The following is a 14,355-nucleotide window of genomic DNA, read 5'->3' as shown; positions in this document are numbered from 1 at the left end:
CATTTTCCAGCTGGGAGAGACTGCTGCAAATGATACAATGTCACAAAGTTCTGCTGTCGTGAGGTTAGGACTGATTAAACTGTGTACACAGTCATTAAGGCTCAGGATGCCTTATAGATCGCTGACAGGAACCGCGAAACCACTTCGAGTGAGTGTGTGTACTGACCTACCAAGTAATATTTTGTGTGTAGCAGAGCCATTGGTAGACTATTTCTATTTAGATACTTCTCACTGTTTTCTACATAAGAGCATGATTTGTGTGTAAGAAGTGAATGGAGAATGTATTGTTTGAAATGTTACTGCTGGTATTCACTGCTGGGGAGTACTTAACTCAGGTACAGTTCTGTGAATGTGATCTGCCAGTCATAAGTTTATAATTAGTTTTGCTTTTAAATCTCGTCTTGCTGTACTCATGTCACTTCTTGATGTTGTAGCCCTGCAATGCAATGTCACTCGTAGCTATAATGAACTTCTTACCCTCAGCAGGAAAGTGCTGTGATAATGGAAAATTATGTTTGCTACCCACTAGCTACCAAATCACATAACCACTTCTTCCTAAAATCCTTTTGTATTTAACAGTTCTCATAACACTTTCAACATATCAATTAAATATTCACATTTAAGCTTTTAATAACTAAAATCATTGCCAGTCAGAGCATTAGCATCCCAAAGTCAAGAAGTAAATTAGTAAATAATGAAGTAATTCTGTACAATCTTCTTTCGTTTTTGTTTTTTGGAACAACAGTCACTGTCATCATGACTTCTTTTTTGGTACTCGTGCCACCACCATGTTATGAAGTCAAAGTGTAAATGGTTCCTTCTCCATAAGTAAAACACTCACCCTCTATCGCACCTTGTGGTTTTGCTGTGATTACATTTGTATTTCATATCCATGCATAAATAAAAACAATGTACACAGTAAGTGGTCTTTCTTCTAGCACCACTACCATAAATTAAGGTTTTTACATAACCATCTTTCATTGGCACAGTAGAAAGGAAGTGGGACATGTTGCTGCCTTCAATAACAACATGTAGCATCACAGGTTCCAGATAGTATGGATAATTTAGGTGCTAGCAAGATGGTTTTGGAAAAAAGGCTGCCATAAGCAAACCATTAATACACGTGCATTACATGAGAAAGTAGATATTTGAAGAGAGGAGATGTGGTAGCTAAGGAGAAACTATTAGTAAAGTTTGCAATTTTTTTCAATCCTACTGGACCATTGCTGATGACACCCACTGCAAAACACAGAATTCTAACAGGGACAAATCTCAGGTATACTGGAAAGTATGTAGAAGACCTCATCTTTTGAAATCAGTAAGGGAGAAGTTTATCGTTCAGCATCTGGATGATGCCACTATTAAAGAAAGTAATAGCATCTGGGGAGAAATGGTTATCATTGTGCTTAAGAAATCATCAGACAGGATGAAGAAATACAGGTTCTGTTGCAACTATCATTAGTTTAGTGCTGTTTTTCAATCACGGTTGCAAAACATTGTTACCACCGGTTGAAAATAGTGCTAGAAGACCAGTCAAAGACCACATTTACCATCCCCTGATGTCATTACAGTTACCAATGGGTGCCTTCTGTGCTTAAGAGTGCACCAGCCACATTTAAAGTGATGTTAGATAGGGTGTTGAGAAGCTTGAAGCCACATCAGCGATGGTGTGCTTCTATCATATTATTGCTTTTTCAAGGATCTGAAGGAGGACACACAGTGGTTAGAAGAAGTTTTTATGAGGATATGTGTGGCATGCTTAACATTAAAAATCAAAAAGTGTCACTTTGCATCAGTGAATGTGAACTATCTAGACAAGCATTTCTCTACATTTCAGTAATTGAAACCAAATTTTCAGTCATAATTTTCACCCCCCCCCCCCAATCCTGCCCACCATCCCCTTCCTCATATATATGCCACAGCAAGTGGCGAAATCCAAAGACAATTAAATAATAAATCACTCTTTGAATTTTAGGAAGGGGTGGGTGATGAGTTTTCTGCCTTGAAAATAAAAGAATTTTGTAAAATATTAGCATTTTCAACATCCTATCTGTGCCAAACTGGTTTTTATGCATTGGTTGCTTTGAAGACAAAAGATAGATGTCAACTGAACATAGAAAAAGAACTTAGATTGTCTATTTCTAATAAAACAGTACTTTGCTGTGCAAGTCAGGTTCAAGACACTCACTAATAAACTAAACTCATTTTAATTTAGTGCTGAAAAGTTGATTATTAATGCATGGTGGAGTGCTCATACAGTCCTATTTACAAGTGCATATCAGTGTAAACGAGAATTTTAACTTTTTATTGTGTCAAAATGTGTTCTGCTTTGCTTTCCTTTCAAATTTATTAATTACTTTTTTAAATCACATTTTCTTTTCTTTTCAGTAAGCTCATGACCCCCATTTAGTGTTATCACAACTCCTGGGAGGCAGTGGGGTGGTGAGAGTGGGGTCAGGTGCAACCCACTGGTAGCCAAAATGCTGTAAGGACTGATCCAAGATCGATATGTGCAGTATGGGATTTCCTGCTACCACAAACTATGATACAGCTATAGCCTTTCTGGAACTATCAAACTACAAGGGTGGTTTGAAAAGTTCTCGGAATCACCACGAGAAGTCAGCGCTAGTTCAATGAGTTGTTCACATGATATTAATCTGACTGTTGCCTGTAAACAGGTGCCACGTCAGTGCTCTTGGAAAAAAGCTGTGGCAGTGATATGGCTCTGTTGTTGTTCCTGCATAGTGATTTGCAAAGATGGAAAAAAATCGAGATTCAAGCAGTGATTAAGTTCTTCATAAAGAAAGGTATGAAAGCAAAGGACATTCATGCTGATTTCCAGAATACACTGAGGGGACTCTGCTCCTTCACATACAACTGTTGTCAAGTGAATAAATGAATTTAAATTTGGTCGGGAGAGTTTAGATGATGATCTGCACAGTGGTTGGCCAAGATGTGTCACTACTCCAGAAATCAGCGCAAAAGTGCACAAAATGGTCATGGAGGATTACTGATAGAAAGTGCACGAAATCGCTCATGCTTTCCAGATGTCATCTGATAGAGCACATCACATTTTAACTGAAGGATTAGAAATGAAAAAAAATATCTGCAAGATGGGCGCTGTGACTTTTGATGCTGGATCAAAAACATGTGTCATTTCCATGGCAAAATTACCCAAACTAAGGTATGAATTGTTGCCACACACACCTTATTCACCTGATATGGCTCCATCAGACTTCCATCTCTTCCCAAAACTGAAAATTTTTCTTGGTGGACAAAGATTCACTTCAAACAGAGAATTGATAGCTGGAGTTTACAACTATTTTGCCGGTCTGGAGGAAACTCATTTTCGAGATGGGATCAAGGCAATGGAACATCATTGGGCCAAATGCATTAATCTACAAAGAGATTACATTGAAAAATAAAAAAAAAGTTTCAGTGATGTAAGTACTTTTTTTCTATTATGTTCCAAGAACTATTCAAAGCACCCTCATATTATAGCAAAATTTGTAAAGGGGTTAGCTGACATCACCAGACCATTTTGACACAGTTATTAAAGAAGGGTGTCAAGCATCACTCAAGAAATTACCCCTGTATTAATATTCCCAGATTATGAAGAATAATTTATCCTGTCCTGTTATCTAAGCAACTAGATGTTCAGATGCATTTTTAAGTCAGGAAGTAACTGGGAAAGAACACCCAATAGCATGCACACCAAAACTGTTAAATAAAGCTGAATGGAATCACTCTATCACAGAGAAGGAAACTTTGAGTTTAATATATGGTGTCACTTACTTTCTGTGGTGTCCATACGGTAGAAAATTCAGAATCATAACTGATCACATGACAATTAAGTGCCATTATGGCTCAAAGATCCCTCAAGCATGGTGACTTTATGGGCACTGAAATTAAGTGAATTTGACTTTGAAGTAGTTTACAAGCCAGGAAAGTAGTGTGGGAAAGCAGATGGGCTAAGCAGAGAGATTGTGGTGACACAAGGGCTCGGCTAAAGCTGTGTGGTGTGGCAGAAGGTGCAGACTGTTGAGTGGACTGCCAGCCGTTTCAAATGCAACCACAGTGCACTATAGATGATGGACTACTACGTAGGATAATGATGTCCATGGTGTGCAACATGATACCTGCAATCCTAAAGAAGAAACATTAACAGAGGCTCACAATCATGCATTAACAGGACATGGGGGACAAAGAACAACTGGTTACAGGATAACTGAACAATATTGGTGGAGTACATGAAGACAGGACGCTGACTATTATGAAAGAATTGCTTGCATGTGCAGAATGTGCCAAGCACCACTTCAAAGATTACCAGGGGCATCCAAGCCATTTGAAAATGTGAGACTGGATGCCTTGGATCCATTTAACAAAATACTGATAGGTAACTGCTATGTGTTAACTGCCATATACCACTTTTTGTGTTATGTTGCAATGATTGCCATTCCTAATCAGCAACTCAGCATAATAGCACAAGCAGTGGTGGATAACTGGTTATTGATATTTAGTGTCCCTGATACAGTAATTATGGATCAGAGCACCAACTTCATGTCTGAACTAATTAAGCAACTGTGTTATCTGTTGTGAATATGGACACTAAGAACTAGTCCCCTTTATCCACAAGCAAACAGAACTGAGCATGTTCACTATACCATCATTAAAATTTTGAGCTATTATATAAACAGTAACCACAATGACTGGGTCATTTATCTACTCTGTGTTGTGGTCGCATATAAGTGAAAAGCGCATGACAGCATTGGCTCTTGTTAGGACATTTATCTACCCTATGTTGTCGCTGTATATAATTCAACGCATGACAGTGTTGGGCTCTCGCCATATGACATTGTGAACAATAAGCATACACCTTCATGTTTTGAAGTTATTGAGCATAAAATTAGGAAAAATGGAGAATGGGTATGAAATTTTGCAAAACCGTTAAGAGAGGTGTGGAAGTGAGTGGAAAGGGCACATACTAAGGCACTCAAGTGGCAAGAGAAAATGGGATGATGTACTGTTAAGTTGCTGGAATTAAGGTTTTGCCAGTGGGTAATGTTAGTAAGCCCCAATACACCAAGGAGTGAAACAAAGAACTTTATCATGCATCACTGGGGACCATACCAAGTCACACAGATGAAATTGCCTGTAAATGTAGAATTGCATTTGTTGAAGCAAGCCAGAATTTTCCACATGGGTGTGCATCAAGCATTTTAAGGGAGCTCTAGATGTTTTACTGCAGCTGCTAGTGCCACCATGTTCCAAGGAGGTACAGGACAAGAAGGAATGGAAGAAAGCAAAAACTCATGTGCAAGATTCCAACAAGGTACATTAAGCACCCAGTTGCACTAATGAAGGACAAGAGTTTCAGAATGTATAGAAAAGATTTTCAGTAAATTGTGTTATGTTGACATGATTGTCTTACTTTGATGAAATTATTGTATTGTGTTAGGTTAGTAGGTTAGTCAGATTTGTCCTCCCACCCCCATGAACCATGGACCTTGCTGTTGGTGGGCATGCTTGCGTGCCTCAATGATGCAGATAGCCGTACCGTAGGTGCAACACCAACGGAGGGGTATCTGTTGAGAGGCCAGACAAATGTGTGGTTCTTGAAGAGGGGTAGCAGCCTTTTCACTTGTTGCAGGGGCAACAGTCTGGATGATTACTGATCTGACCTTGTAACACTAACCAAAACGGCCTTGCTGTGCTGGTACTGCAAGCGGCTGAAAGCAAGGGGAAACTACAGCCACAATTTTTCCTGAGGGCGTGCAGCTTTACTGTATTGTTAAATGATGATGGCGTCCTCTTGGGTAAAATATTCCAGAGGTAAATTGTCCTCCATTCGGATCTCTAGGTGGAGACTACTCAGGAGGACATCGTTATCAGGACAAAGAAAACTGGCATTCTACGGGTCGGAGTGTGGAATGTCAGGTCCCTTAATCGGGCAGGTAGGTTAGAAAATTTAAAAAGGGAAATGGATAGGTTAAAGTTAGATATAGTGGGAATTAGTGAAGTTTGGTGGCAGGAGGAACAAGACTTCTGGTCAGGTGAATACAGGGTTATAAATACAAAATGAAATAGAGGCAACGCAGGAGTAGGTTTAATAATGAATAAAAAAATAGGAATGCAGGTAAGCTACTACAAACAGCATAGTGAACACATTATTGTGGCCAAGATAGATATGAAGCCCACACCTACCACAGTAGTACAAGTTTATATGCCAACTAACTCCGCAGATGATGAAGAGGTTGATGAAATGTATGATGAGATAAAAGAAATTTTTCAGATACTGAAGGGAGACGAAAATTTTATAGTCATGGGTGACTGGAATTTGATAGTAGGAAAAGGAAGAGAAGTAGGTGAATATGGAATGGGGGTAAGAAATGAAGGAGGAAGCTGCCTGGTAGAATTCTGCACAGAGCATAACTTAATCATAGCTAACACTTGGTTCAAGAATCATGAAAGAAGGTTGTATACATGGAAGAAGCCTGGAGATACTGACATGTTTCACATAGATTATATAATGGTAAGACAGAAATTTAGGAATCAGGTTTTAAATTGTAAGACATTTCAGGGGCATATGTGGACTCTGATCACAATCTATTGGTTATGAACTGTAGATTAAAACTAAAGAAACTGCAAAAAGGTGGGAATTTAAGGAGACAGAACTAGAGGTTGTACAGAGTTTCACGGAGAGCATTAGGGAACAATTGACAAGAATGGGGAAAGAAATACAGTAGAAGAAGAATGGGTAGCTTTGAGAGATGAAATAGTGAAGGCAGCAGAGGATCAAGCAGGTAAAAAGACAAAGGCTAATAGAAATCCTTGGGTAACAGAAGAGATATTGAATTTAATTAATGAAAGGAGAAAATAAAAAAATGCTGTAAATGAAACAGGCAAAAAGGAATACAAACGTCTCAAAAATGAGATCTACAGGTAGTGCAAAATGGCTAGGCAGGGGTGGCTAGAGGACAAATGTAAGGATGTAGAGGCTTATCTCACTAGGGGTAAGATAGATACTGCCTACAGGAAAATTAAAGAGACCATTGGAGAAAAGAGAACCACTTGCATGAATATCAAGAGCTCAGATGCAAACCCAGTTTGAAACAAAGAAGGGAAAGCAGAAAGTTGGAAGGAGTATATAGAGGGTATACAAGGGTGATGTTCTTGAGGACAATATTATGGAAATGGAAGAGGATGTGGATGAAGATGAAATGGGAGATTTGATACTGCATGAAGAGTTTGACAGAGCACAGAAAGACCTATGTCAAAACAAGGCCCCAGGAGTAGACAACATTCCATTAGAACTACTGATAGCCTTGGGAGAGCCAGCCCTGACAAAACTCTACCATCTGGTGAGCAAGATGTATGAGACAGGCAAAATACCCTCAGACTTCAAGAAGAATGTAATCGTTCCAATCCCAAAGAAAGCAGGGGTTGACAGATGTGAAAATTACCGAACTATCAGTTTAATAAGCCACGGCTGCAAAATACTAACACGAATTCTTTACAGATGAATGGAAAAACTGTTAGAAGCTGACCTGGTGGAAGATCAGTTTGGATTCCATAGAAATGTTGGAACAAGTGAGGCAATACTGACCCTACGACCTATCTTAGAAAATAGATTAAGGAAAGGCAAACCTATGTTTCTAGCATTTGTAGACTTAAAGAAAGCTTTTGACAATGTTGACTGGAATACTCTTTTTCAAATTCTGAAGGTGGCAGGGGTAAAATATAGGGAGCGAAAGGCTATGTACAATTTGTGCAGAAACCAGATGACAGTTATGAAAGTCGAGGGGCACGAAAGGGAAGCAGTGGTTGGGAAGGGAGAGAGACAAGGTTGTAGCCTATCGCCAATGTTACTCAATCTGTATATTTAGCAAGCAGTAAAGGAAACAAAAGAAAAATTCGGGGTAGGTATTAAAATCCATGGAGAAGAAATAAAAACTTTGAGGTTCGCCGATGACATTGTAATTCTGTCAGAGACAGCAAAGGACTTGGAAGAGCAGTTGAACAGAATGGACAATGTCTTGAAAGGAGGATATAAGATGAACATCAACAAAAGCAAAACAAGGATAATGGAATGTAGTCGAATTAAATTGGGTGATGCTGTGGGTATTAGATTAGGAAATGAGACTCTTAAAGATGTAAATGAGTTTTGCTATTTGGGGAGCAAAATATCTGATGATGGTCAAAGTAGACAGGATATAAAATGTAGACTGGTAATGGCAAGGAAAGCGTATCTGAAGAAGAGAAATTTGTTGACATCAAGTATAGATTTAAGTGTCAGGAAGTCTTTTCTAAAAGTATTTGTATGGAGTGTAGCCATGTATGGAAGTGAAACGTGGACGATAAATAGTTTAGACAAAAAGAGAATCAAAGTTTTGAAATGTGGTGCTACAGAAGGATGCTGAAGATTAGATGGGTAGATCACGTAACTAATGAGGAGGTCTTGAATAGAATTGGGGAGAAGAGAAATTTGTGGCACAACTTGACTAAAAGAAGGGATCGGTTGGTAGGACATATTCTGAGGCATCAAGGGATCACCAATTTAGTATTTGGGGGCAGTGCGGAGGGTAAAAATCATAGAGGGAGACCAAGGGATGAATACACTAAACAGTTTCAGAAGGATGTAGGTCACAGTAGGTACTGGAAGATGAAGAAGCTTGCACAGGATAGAGTAGCATGGAGAGTTGCATCAAATCAGTCTCTGGACTGAAGACAACAACAACAACAGTCAGATTTGTGTTTTCATTTGGTAATATGTTTTGGTAGTGGGGATGGTAGATAGCTTAGTGTTGTGGACCACGTGCATTGAGGCTTTTGAGAGGGAGAGAGAGAATGAAATGGATTCCTTTCCCCAGGATGAGTTTCGACCAAGGTCGAGGATGATGTTTGCAGTAATTTTGGTGAGGTTTGTCTCTTCGGTGGAGAAGTGATGGATGCACTTCGAAATCAGTAACTCAAAGGAGGAATGCTGTTCTCCAGGCATGAGGACATCATACTGACTAGCCATCATTAGAAACTGAGATTGACTTCCAATTTGTGAGAAGTAAGAAATGAGGTACGAAGGCTGGAGGAGACACTCACTAGATTACATCTTGGTGTCAAAAGGAAGGGAGTATTCGAAGAGATAGGAAGACAGTACCTGAGGTTACATCTCTTGTATGATTGGCTATAAGAACAATTGTGCCAAGTATTGGATCTAGCACCACATATATTGCAGTGTTGAGAAATTTTTTTCCAAAGGCATATACTGATTAAATCTGGGAATTAAATAACGCATTGTGACAAGTGCTGGAAATAGTAAATAAAAATAGAGCAACTGTGGAGTTGCATACTATGCAGTTGACAAATTTGGAACAGGGCATATTAAAAAATATATTAAAGCAATATGGGAATTGGTTAGGAATTAGCAAAAGATATGAAAACAACCAAGGACACAGTGCATCAGAGTTTAAACATTATACAAACCTAAATGATTTTCTGGATGTCAGAATAGCAGTAGTGAGACTTCTACAGTCCCTAGCACATAGCACAGGAAATGCCATAGTGGAAGTGACAGCTTTGCAGGGAGCAGGACACGTTGCAGTACATCAGTACATGGACAATTGAGTCCTACACTGCTGCCCCCAAGACACTTCCTAGAAGGCCTATGGAAGGACCAAGAACAACTAATGGCTGACCTGACCTGCAGCATATAGTGGAACTGAAAGAGCAGGGCTTGGCATTATTCTGTCAAGTGGCAATGGCAGGAATCAGCACTGATAGAGTCGAATTTTACATACTAGTTTTATTTCCAGTAGCAAGCAATGATGCCCATTGTGAATGTTTTACAGTCTACCCTGTCCAGTGAGATGGGATGCTGTGGGTAAATATGTGCAAGGAAGGACGCAAGAGGTAATTTTGGTCTCCAAGGGGAGGGGAATCTATGTTTTAAAGTCAATGGGTGAGTTCCATCAATGGCAAAAAGAAAGAATTAGTATATAACCAACCAGGATCGTCCAGACTGACACAAAAACATGTAACTTATAGTTATTTTCAGCTGAAATGAATGCAGAAGGATGCTGAAGAGATGTTCTGGTGCTGCATCCATATGCTCAAACAACCAGTATGCACTAGATTTACTTCATGTTCATGCCAGAAGCAGTTATTGTAAATTTCTGTGAACAGGGTCAACCCAAGGGAATGATGAGACTGGAATTGAGAGTAGTGTGATTAAATATCAGTACATAAGCAGACCAAGGTGCTACTCCACAATGTCAGTATTGGCACTGCGCAAAACAATTTGACGATCACTGGTCTAGCCTATTAACTGCTTTCAGCACTTGTGTTTTCATGGTTGGCTTGGGGATGCGTTAGACTCCGCAGTTCCTTTGTCTGCCATATATAGAACTTGTCGACACAACTCTCCATGTCCATTTGATGCATCTGCAGGTCCCTAATCTGTCTCTCTAGCTACAAGTCTAGCAAGTCTGAAAGGTGTTCTTCTACCTGGCCTGCACCATCATCATAACACAAAGTCACTATCTTGCTCTGCACCGTACTTGAATTTGCTGTTTCCTTTTGTGCTTTCAGGGTCACCTTTTTATAGATATTACTGTTAGTGTAGATTACAAAGCAGACGCTCACAGAATAGCTCACAATAACTATTCATTTTACTGATTACAACAGCAAACTATCACTTGACAACCAATAAACAGAGAACTAACTCAATAACAAACTCACAAAGAATAAACTTGCAAACACATCTCTGTTGGTTGACCAAAGAATAATTGTCTTCACTGATGTCTGTAACTGCTACTCCCCACAAAGCTCATTTTCCAGTAGACAGGTTAATCAGCAGACTGTTGATACTGTGTTGACCTTACCTGATAAATCACGTGTGTTACTGGAAACATTAGTGGACTTCTATGCCTCATTGGGATACACACGCTATTACTTATATTTCTACTAAACATTTGACACTGAGTTTAATGTACTGGACCTTATTAGTCAGAATTCTTTCAATGCAGTCACATACGTGTAAAGACACATGATATAATCCTGTATTCAGTATCAGTTGACAACAGGGTGCAGTGTCACACAACTTCTAAAACAGCAGATGTATGGAACCTACCTGTTCATTTACGTCTACTATTTGCAAGATATTGTTTGTGAGTAGAGGAAGGTGCATTTCATATGAATGTTTTTCCTGAACTATGCTATTTTTTATTATTTTATTTAATTTATTTTTTTGAGAGAAGCTCCAATAACATAACAGGAAGGGGAATGTTCTTTAGTACTCTACAATTGATAGATATTAGCAATACTAGTGTGCAATTCTGTGCATCACTTCTTTACACTGAGCGACGTTATGCAGTGGTCAGCACACTGGACAGGCCAATGCCAGGATGTTTCCTTTGAAATGGCATGACCAATTTCCTTCCCCATCCTTCTGTAATCCAATGGGACCAATGACCTCATTGTTTGGTCCCCTACCCCGCATCATCCAACCAATCAACCACTTCTTTATGAGAAGGGTAAAACAGGAGTGACCTGCCCTCTTTTCTGGTTGCACTCTATCCGCATGCTTGACAGCTTTGATGACTCATTCACTTTACAACGCTGCCATTTTTACGATTACTGTACAAGTTGAACTCATGAACAAGTGGACACTTCATGGGCTTCATCATTTCAGAAATACTGTCCCTTCTTCACTGAAGGAGGCTGACCATTAATATTCACTTCTCTGCAGCGTGAGTGGATGAAATGCGATATGTAAGGGGTTGTACATTCGCAAATTATTCACTTAATGCTGGTCCTTGAAACCACATAAATAGCCTTTTGAAGAGTAGTTGATGTATACCTTGCCGGCCGCAGTGGCCATGCGGTTCTAGCCGCTGCAGTCCGGAACCGCGGAACTGCTACGGCCGCAGGTTCGAATCCTGCCTCGGGCATGGATGTGTGTGATGTCCTTAGGTTAGTTAGGTTTAAGTAGTTCTAAGTTCTAGGGGACTGATGTGCTCAGATGTTAAGTCCCATAGTGCTCAGAGCCATTTGAACCATTTGAGCTGTTCCTGTATGCTGTATTTTGACACTAGTGACAATGGATATAAATGCAGATGAAACATTTCCACTGCATTTAAAGAAGAAGAAGAAGACGAAAACAAGATGTTGGTCCAGGGAATGATTTGAAATGGCCGGCCGCTGTGGCCGTGCGGTTCTAGGCGCTGCAGACCGGAACCGCGGGACTGCTACGGCCTCAGGTTCGAATCCTGCCTCGGGCATGGATGTGTGTGATGTCCTTAGGTTAGTTAGGTTTAAGTAGTTCTAAGTTCTAGGGGACTGATGACCTAAGATGTTAAGACCCATCCTTTAGACGTCTACACGCTCTTGTTTTTGAGTATGTCTGATGCTCTCGCAAATGTCTGTCAAACCTCTGACTATTTGTACTCCCTTTTTTGTATACTTTAGATATTTCCTGTTGGCTCTATTTGGGATGGGTCCAACAGACTTGTGCAGTAGTCTAGGATGGATGATCACATAAGTGTTTTGTAGCAATCGTCTTTGTAGAGTGAAGAGCTGAAGCCGCTGCAGTCCGGAACCGTGGAACTGCTACGGCCGCAGGTTCGAATCCTGCCTCGGGCATGAATGTGTGTGATGTCCTTATGTTAGTTAGGTTTAAGTAGTTCTAAGTTCTAGGGGACTGATGAGCTCAGATGTTAAGTCCCATAGTGCTCAGAGCCATTTGAACCATTTGAGCTGTTCCTGTATGCTGTATTTTGACACTATTGACAATGGATATAAATGCAGATGAAACTTTTCCACTGCGTTTAAAGAAGAAGAAGAAGAAGAAGACGAAAACAAGACGTTGGTCCAGGGAATGATTTGAAATGGCCAGCCGCTGTGGCCGTGCGGTTCTAGGCGCTGCAGACCGGAACCGCGGGACTGCTACGGCCTCAGGTTCGAATCCTGCCTTGGGCATGGATGTGTGTGATGTCCTTAGGTTAGTTAGGTTTAAGTAGTTCTAAGTTCTAGGGGACTGATGACCTAAGATGTTAAGACCCATAGTGATCAGAGCCATTTGAACCATTTGATGTGTACCTTTAGACGTCTAGACGCTCTTGTTTTTGAGTATGTCTGATGCTCTCCCAAATGTCATTCAAACCTGTGACTATTTGTACTCCCTTTTTTGTATACTTTAGATATTTCCTGTTGGCTCTATTTGGGATGGGTCCAACAGACTTGTGCAGTAGTCTAGGATGGATGATCACATAAGTGTTTTGTAGCAATCGTCTTTGTAGAGTGATGAGCTGAAGCCTGCAGTTAGTTTTATCTAAGACTGGACTTATTCCATTTCATATTCCTACGAATTGTTACACCTGGGCATTTGTACGAACTGACTCATTTCAACTATGATTCACTGATGTTGTAATCTTCCTCAAATAACCTGTAACTGGTTCGTATGCAGTCTCTTTCCACATTGACAAGGCCTCATGAAACAAAAACCAACGTGTTTTTGCAGCTTTTTAGTTTTTACCACCGAAGAGTTGTAGCGCTGAGATCGTCTCATACATATGTATTATTCCGGCGAAAAAATATCACTAAAAGAAGTTAATACGTGTATCTCCATGATTATGAAGTTGTTAAAACGGGCGTGTCTTTGTTCAACGAGCCTATGGCTTCGTCTTGGTGGAAAGAATAGAATTTTAACTCAAAGTTATTGGATGTGAAAGCGTTAGGGGCCTCAGCAAGTACATGCCTTAAACATGAAATTTATCGCCTCTCTCTCTCTCTCGTACCTTTGGAGGTCCTTTCCTGTATTTACGGACAATCTGCGCGCCCATCCTCTGGTGGAACGTGTGCGGCAGCGCGTTCTCCAGCTTGTCGCGGTAGGCGGAAAGCAGCCGCTGCAGCGGATGCCGCACGATAAGGAAGGACACGGACTTGTTGAGGGCGGCGCGCAGCTCGGCGAGCGACGGTCGCGGGTAGCGCTGGCGCGCCAGGCTCAACGGCACCTCCTTCGTCGTCTGCAGGTACTTGGGGCTGTAGCCCGCCAGCAGGTTGAAGTTGTACATCCACGACGTCGAGGCCGCCTGCGTGCAGAAATTTCAGTTATACATTTCGTGAACGCAAAACTCCTCCAAATTTCGTTTCATATATTTCCTTTGTAAGACAAGTTCCAATGACCTTTTTTTCCTGAGTTTGCAATACTAAAAAGCAATAAATGTTGTTTTTATGTTACCTGTTATCTCATACAAATTCTGAAGGTGGCAGGGGTAAAATACAGGCAGCGAAAGGCTATTTACAAATTGTACAGAAACCAGGTGGCAGTTATAAGAGTCGAGGGACATGGAAGCAGTGGTT

At 40.5% G+C, this 14,355-nt stretch overlaps 1 protein-coding gene across 2 annotated transcripts in view; it reads right to left on the bottom strand.

The window, feature by feature from the left end:
• The window catches only part of LOC126190854 (carbohydrate sulfotransferase 11-like), a 362,774-nt gene that overhangs the window by 9,983 nt on the left and 338,436 nt on the right, over positions 1 to 14,355 (bottom strand). For both annotated transcript variants that reach the window (XM_049931443.1, XM_049931444.1), the window contains one exon: positions 13,791 to 14,084. In XM_049931443.1, coding sequence (XP_049787400.1) covers positions 13,791 to 14,084 — 294 coding nt within the window. The remainder of the gene's footprint in view (positions 1 to 13,790; positions 14,085 to 14,355) is intronic.

This window comes from Schistocerca cancellata, chromosome 6 (assembly GCF_023864275.1).
Source record: "Schistocerca cancellata isolate TAMUIC-IGC-003103 chromosome 6, iqSchCanc2.1, whole genome shotgun sequence".
NCBI lineage: Eukaryota > Metazoa > Arthropoda > Insecta > Orthoptera > Acrididae > Schistocerca > Schistocerca cancellata.
The sequence above is the reverse complement of the archived record's forward strand: the minus strand, read 5'-3'. Positions and strand labels throughout refer to the sequence as shown.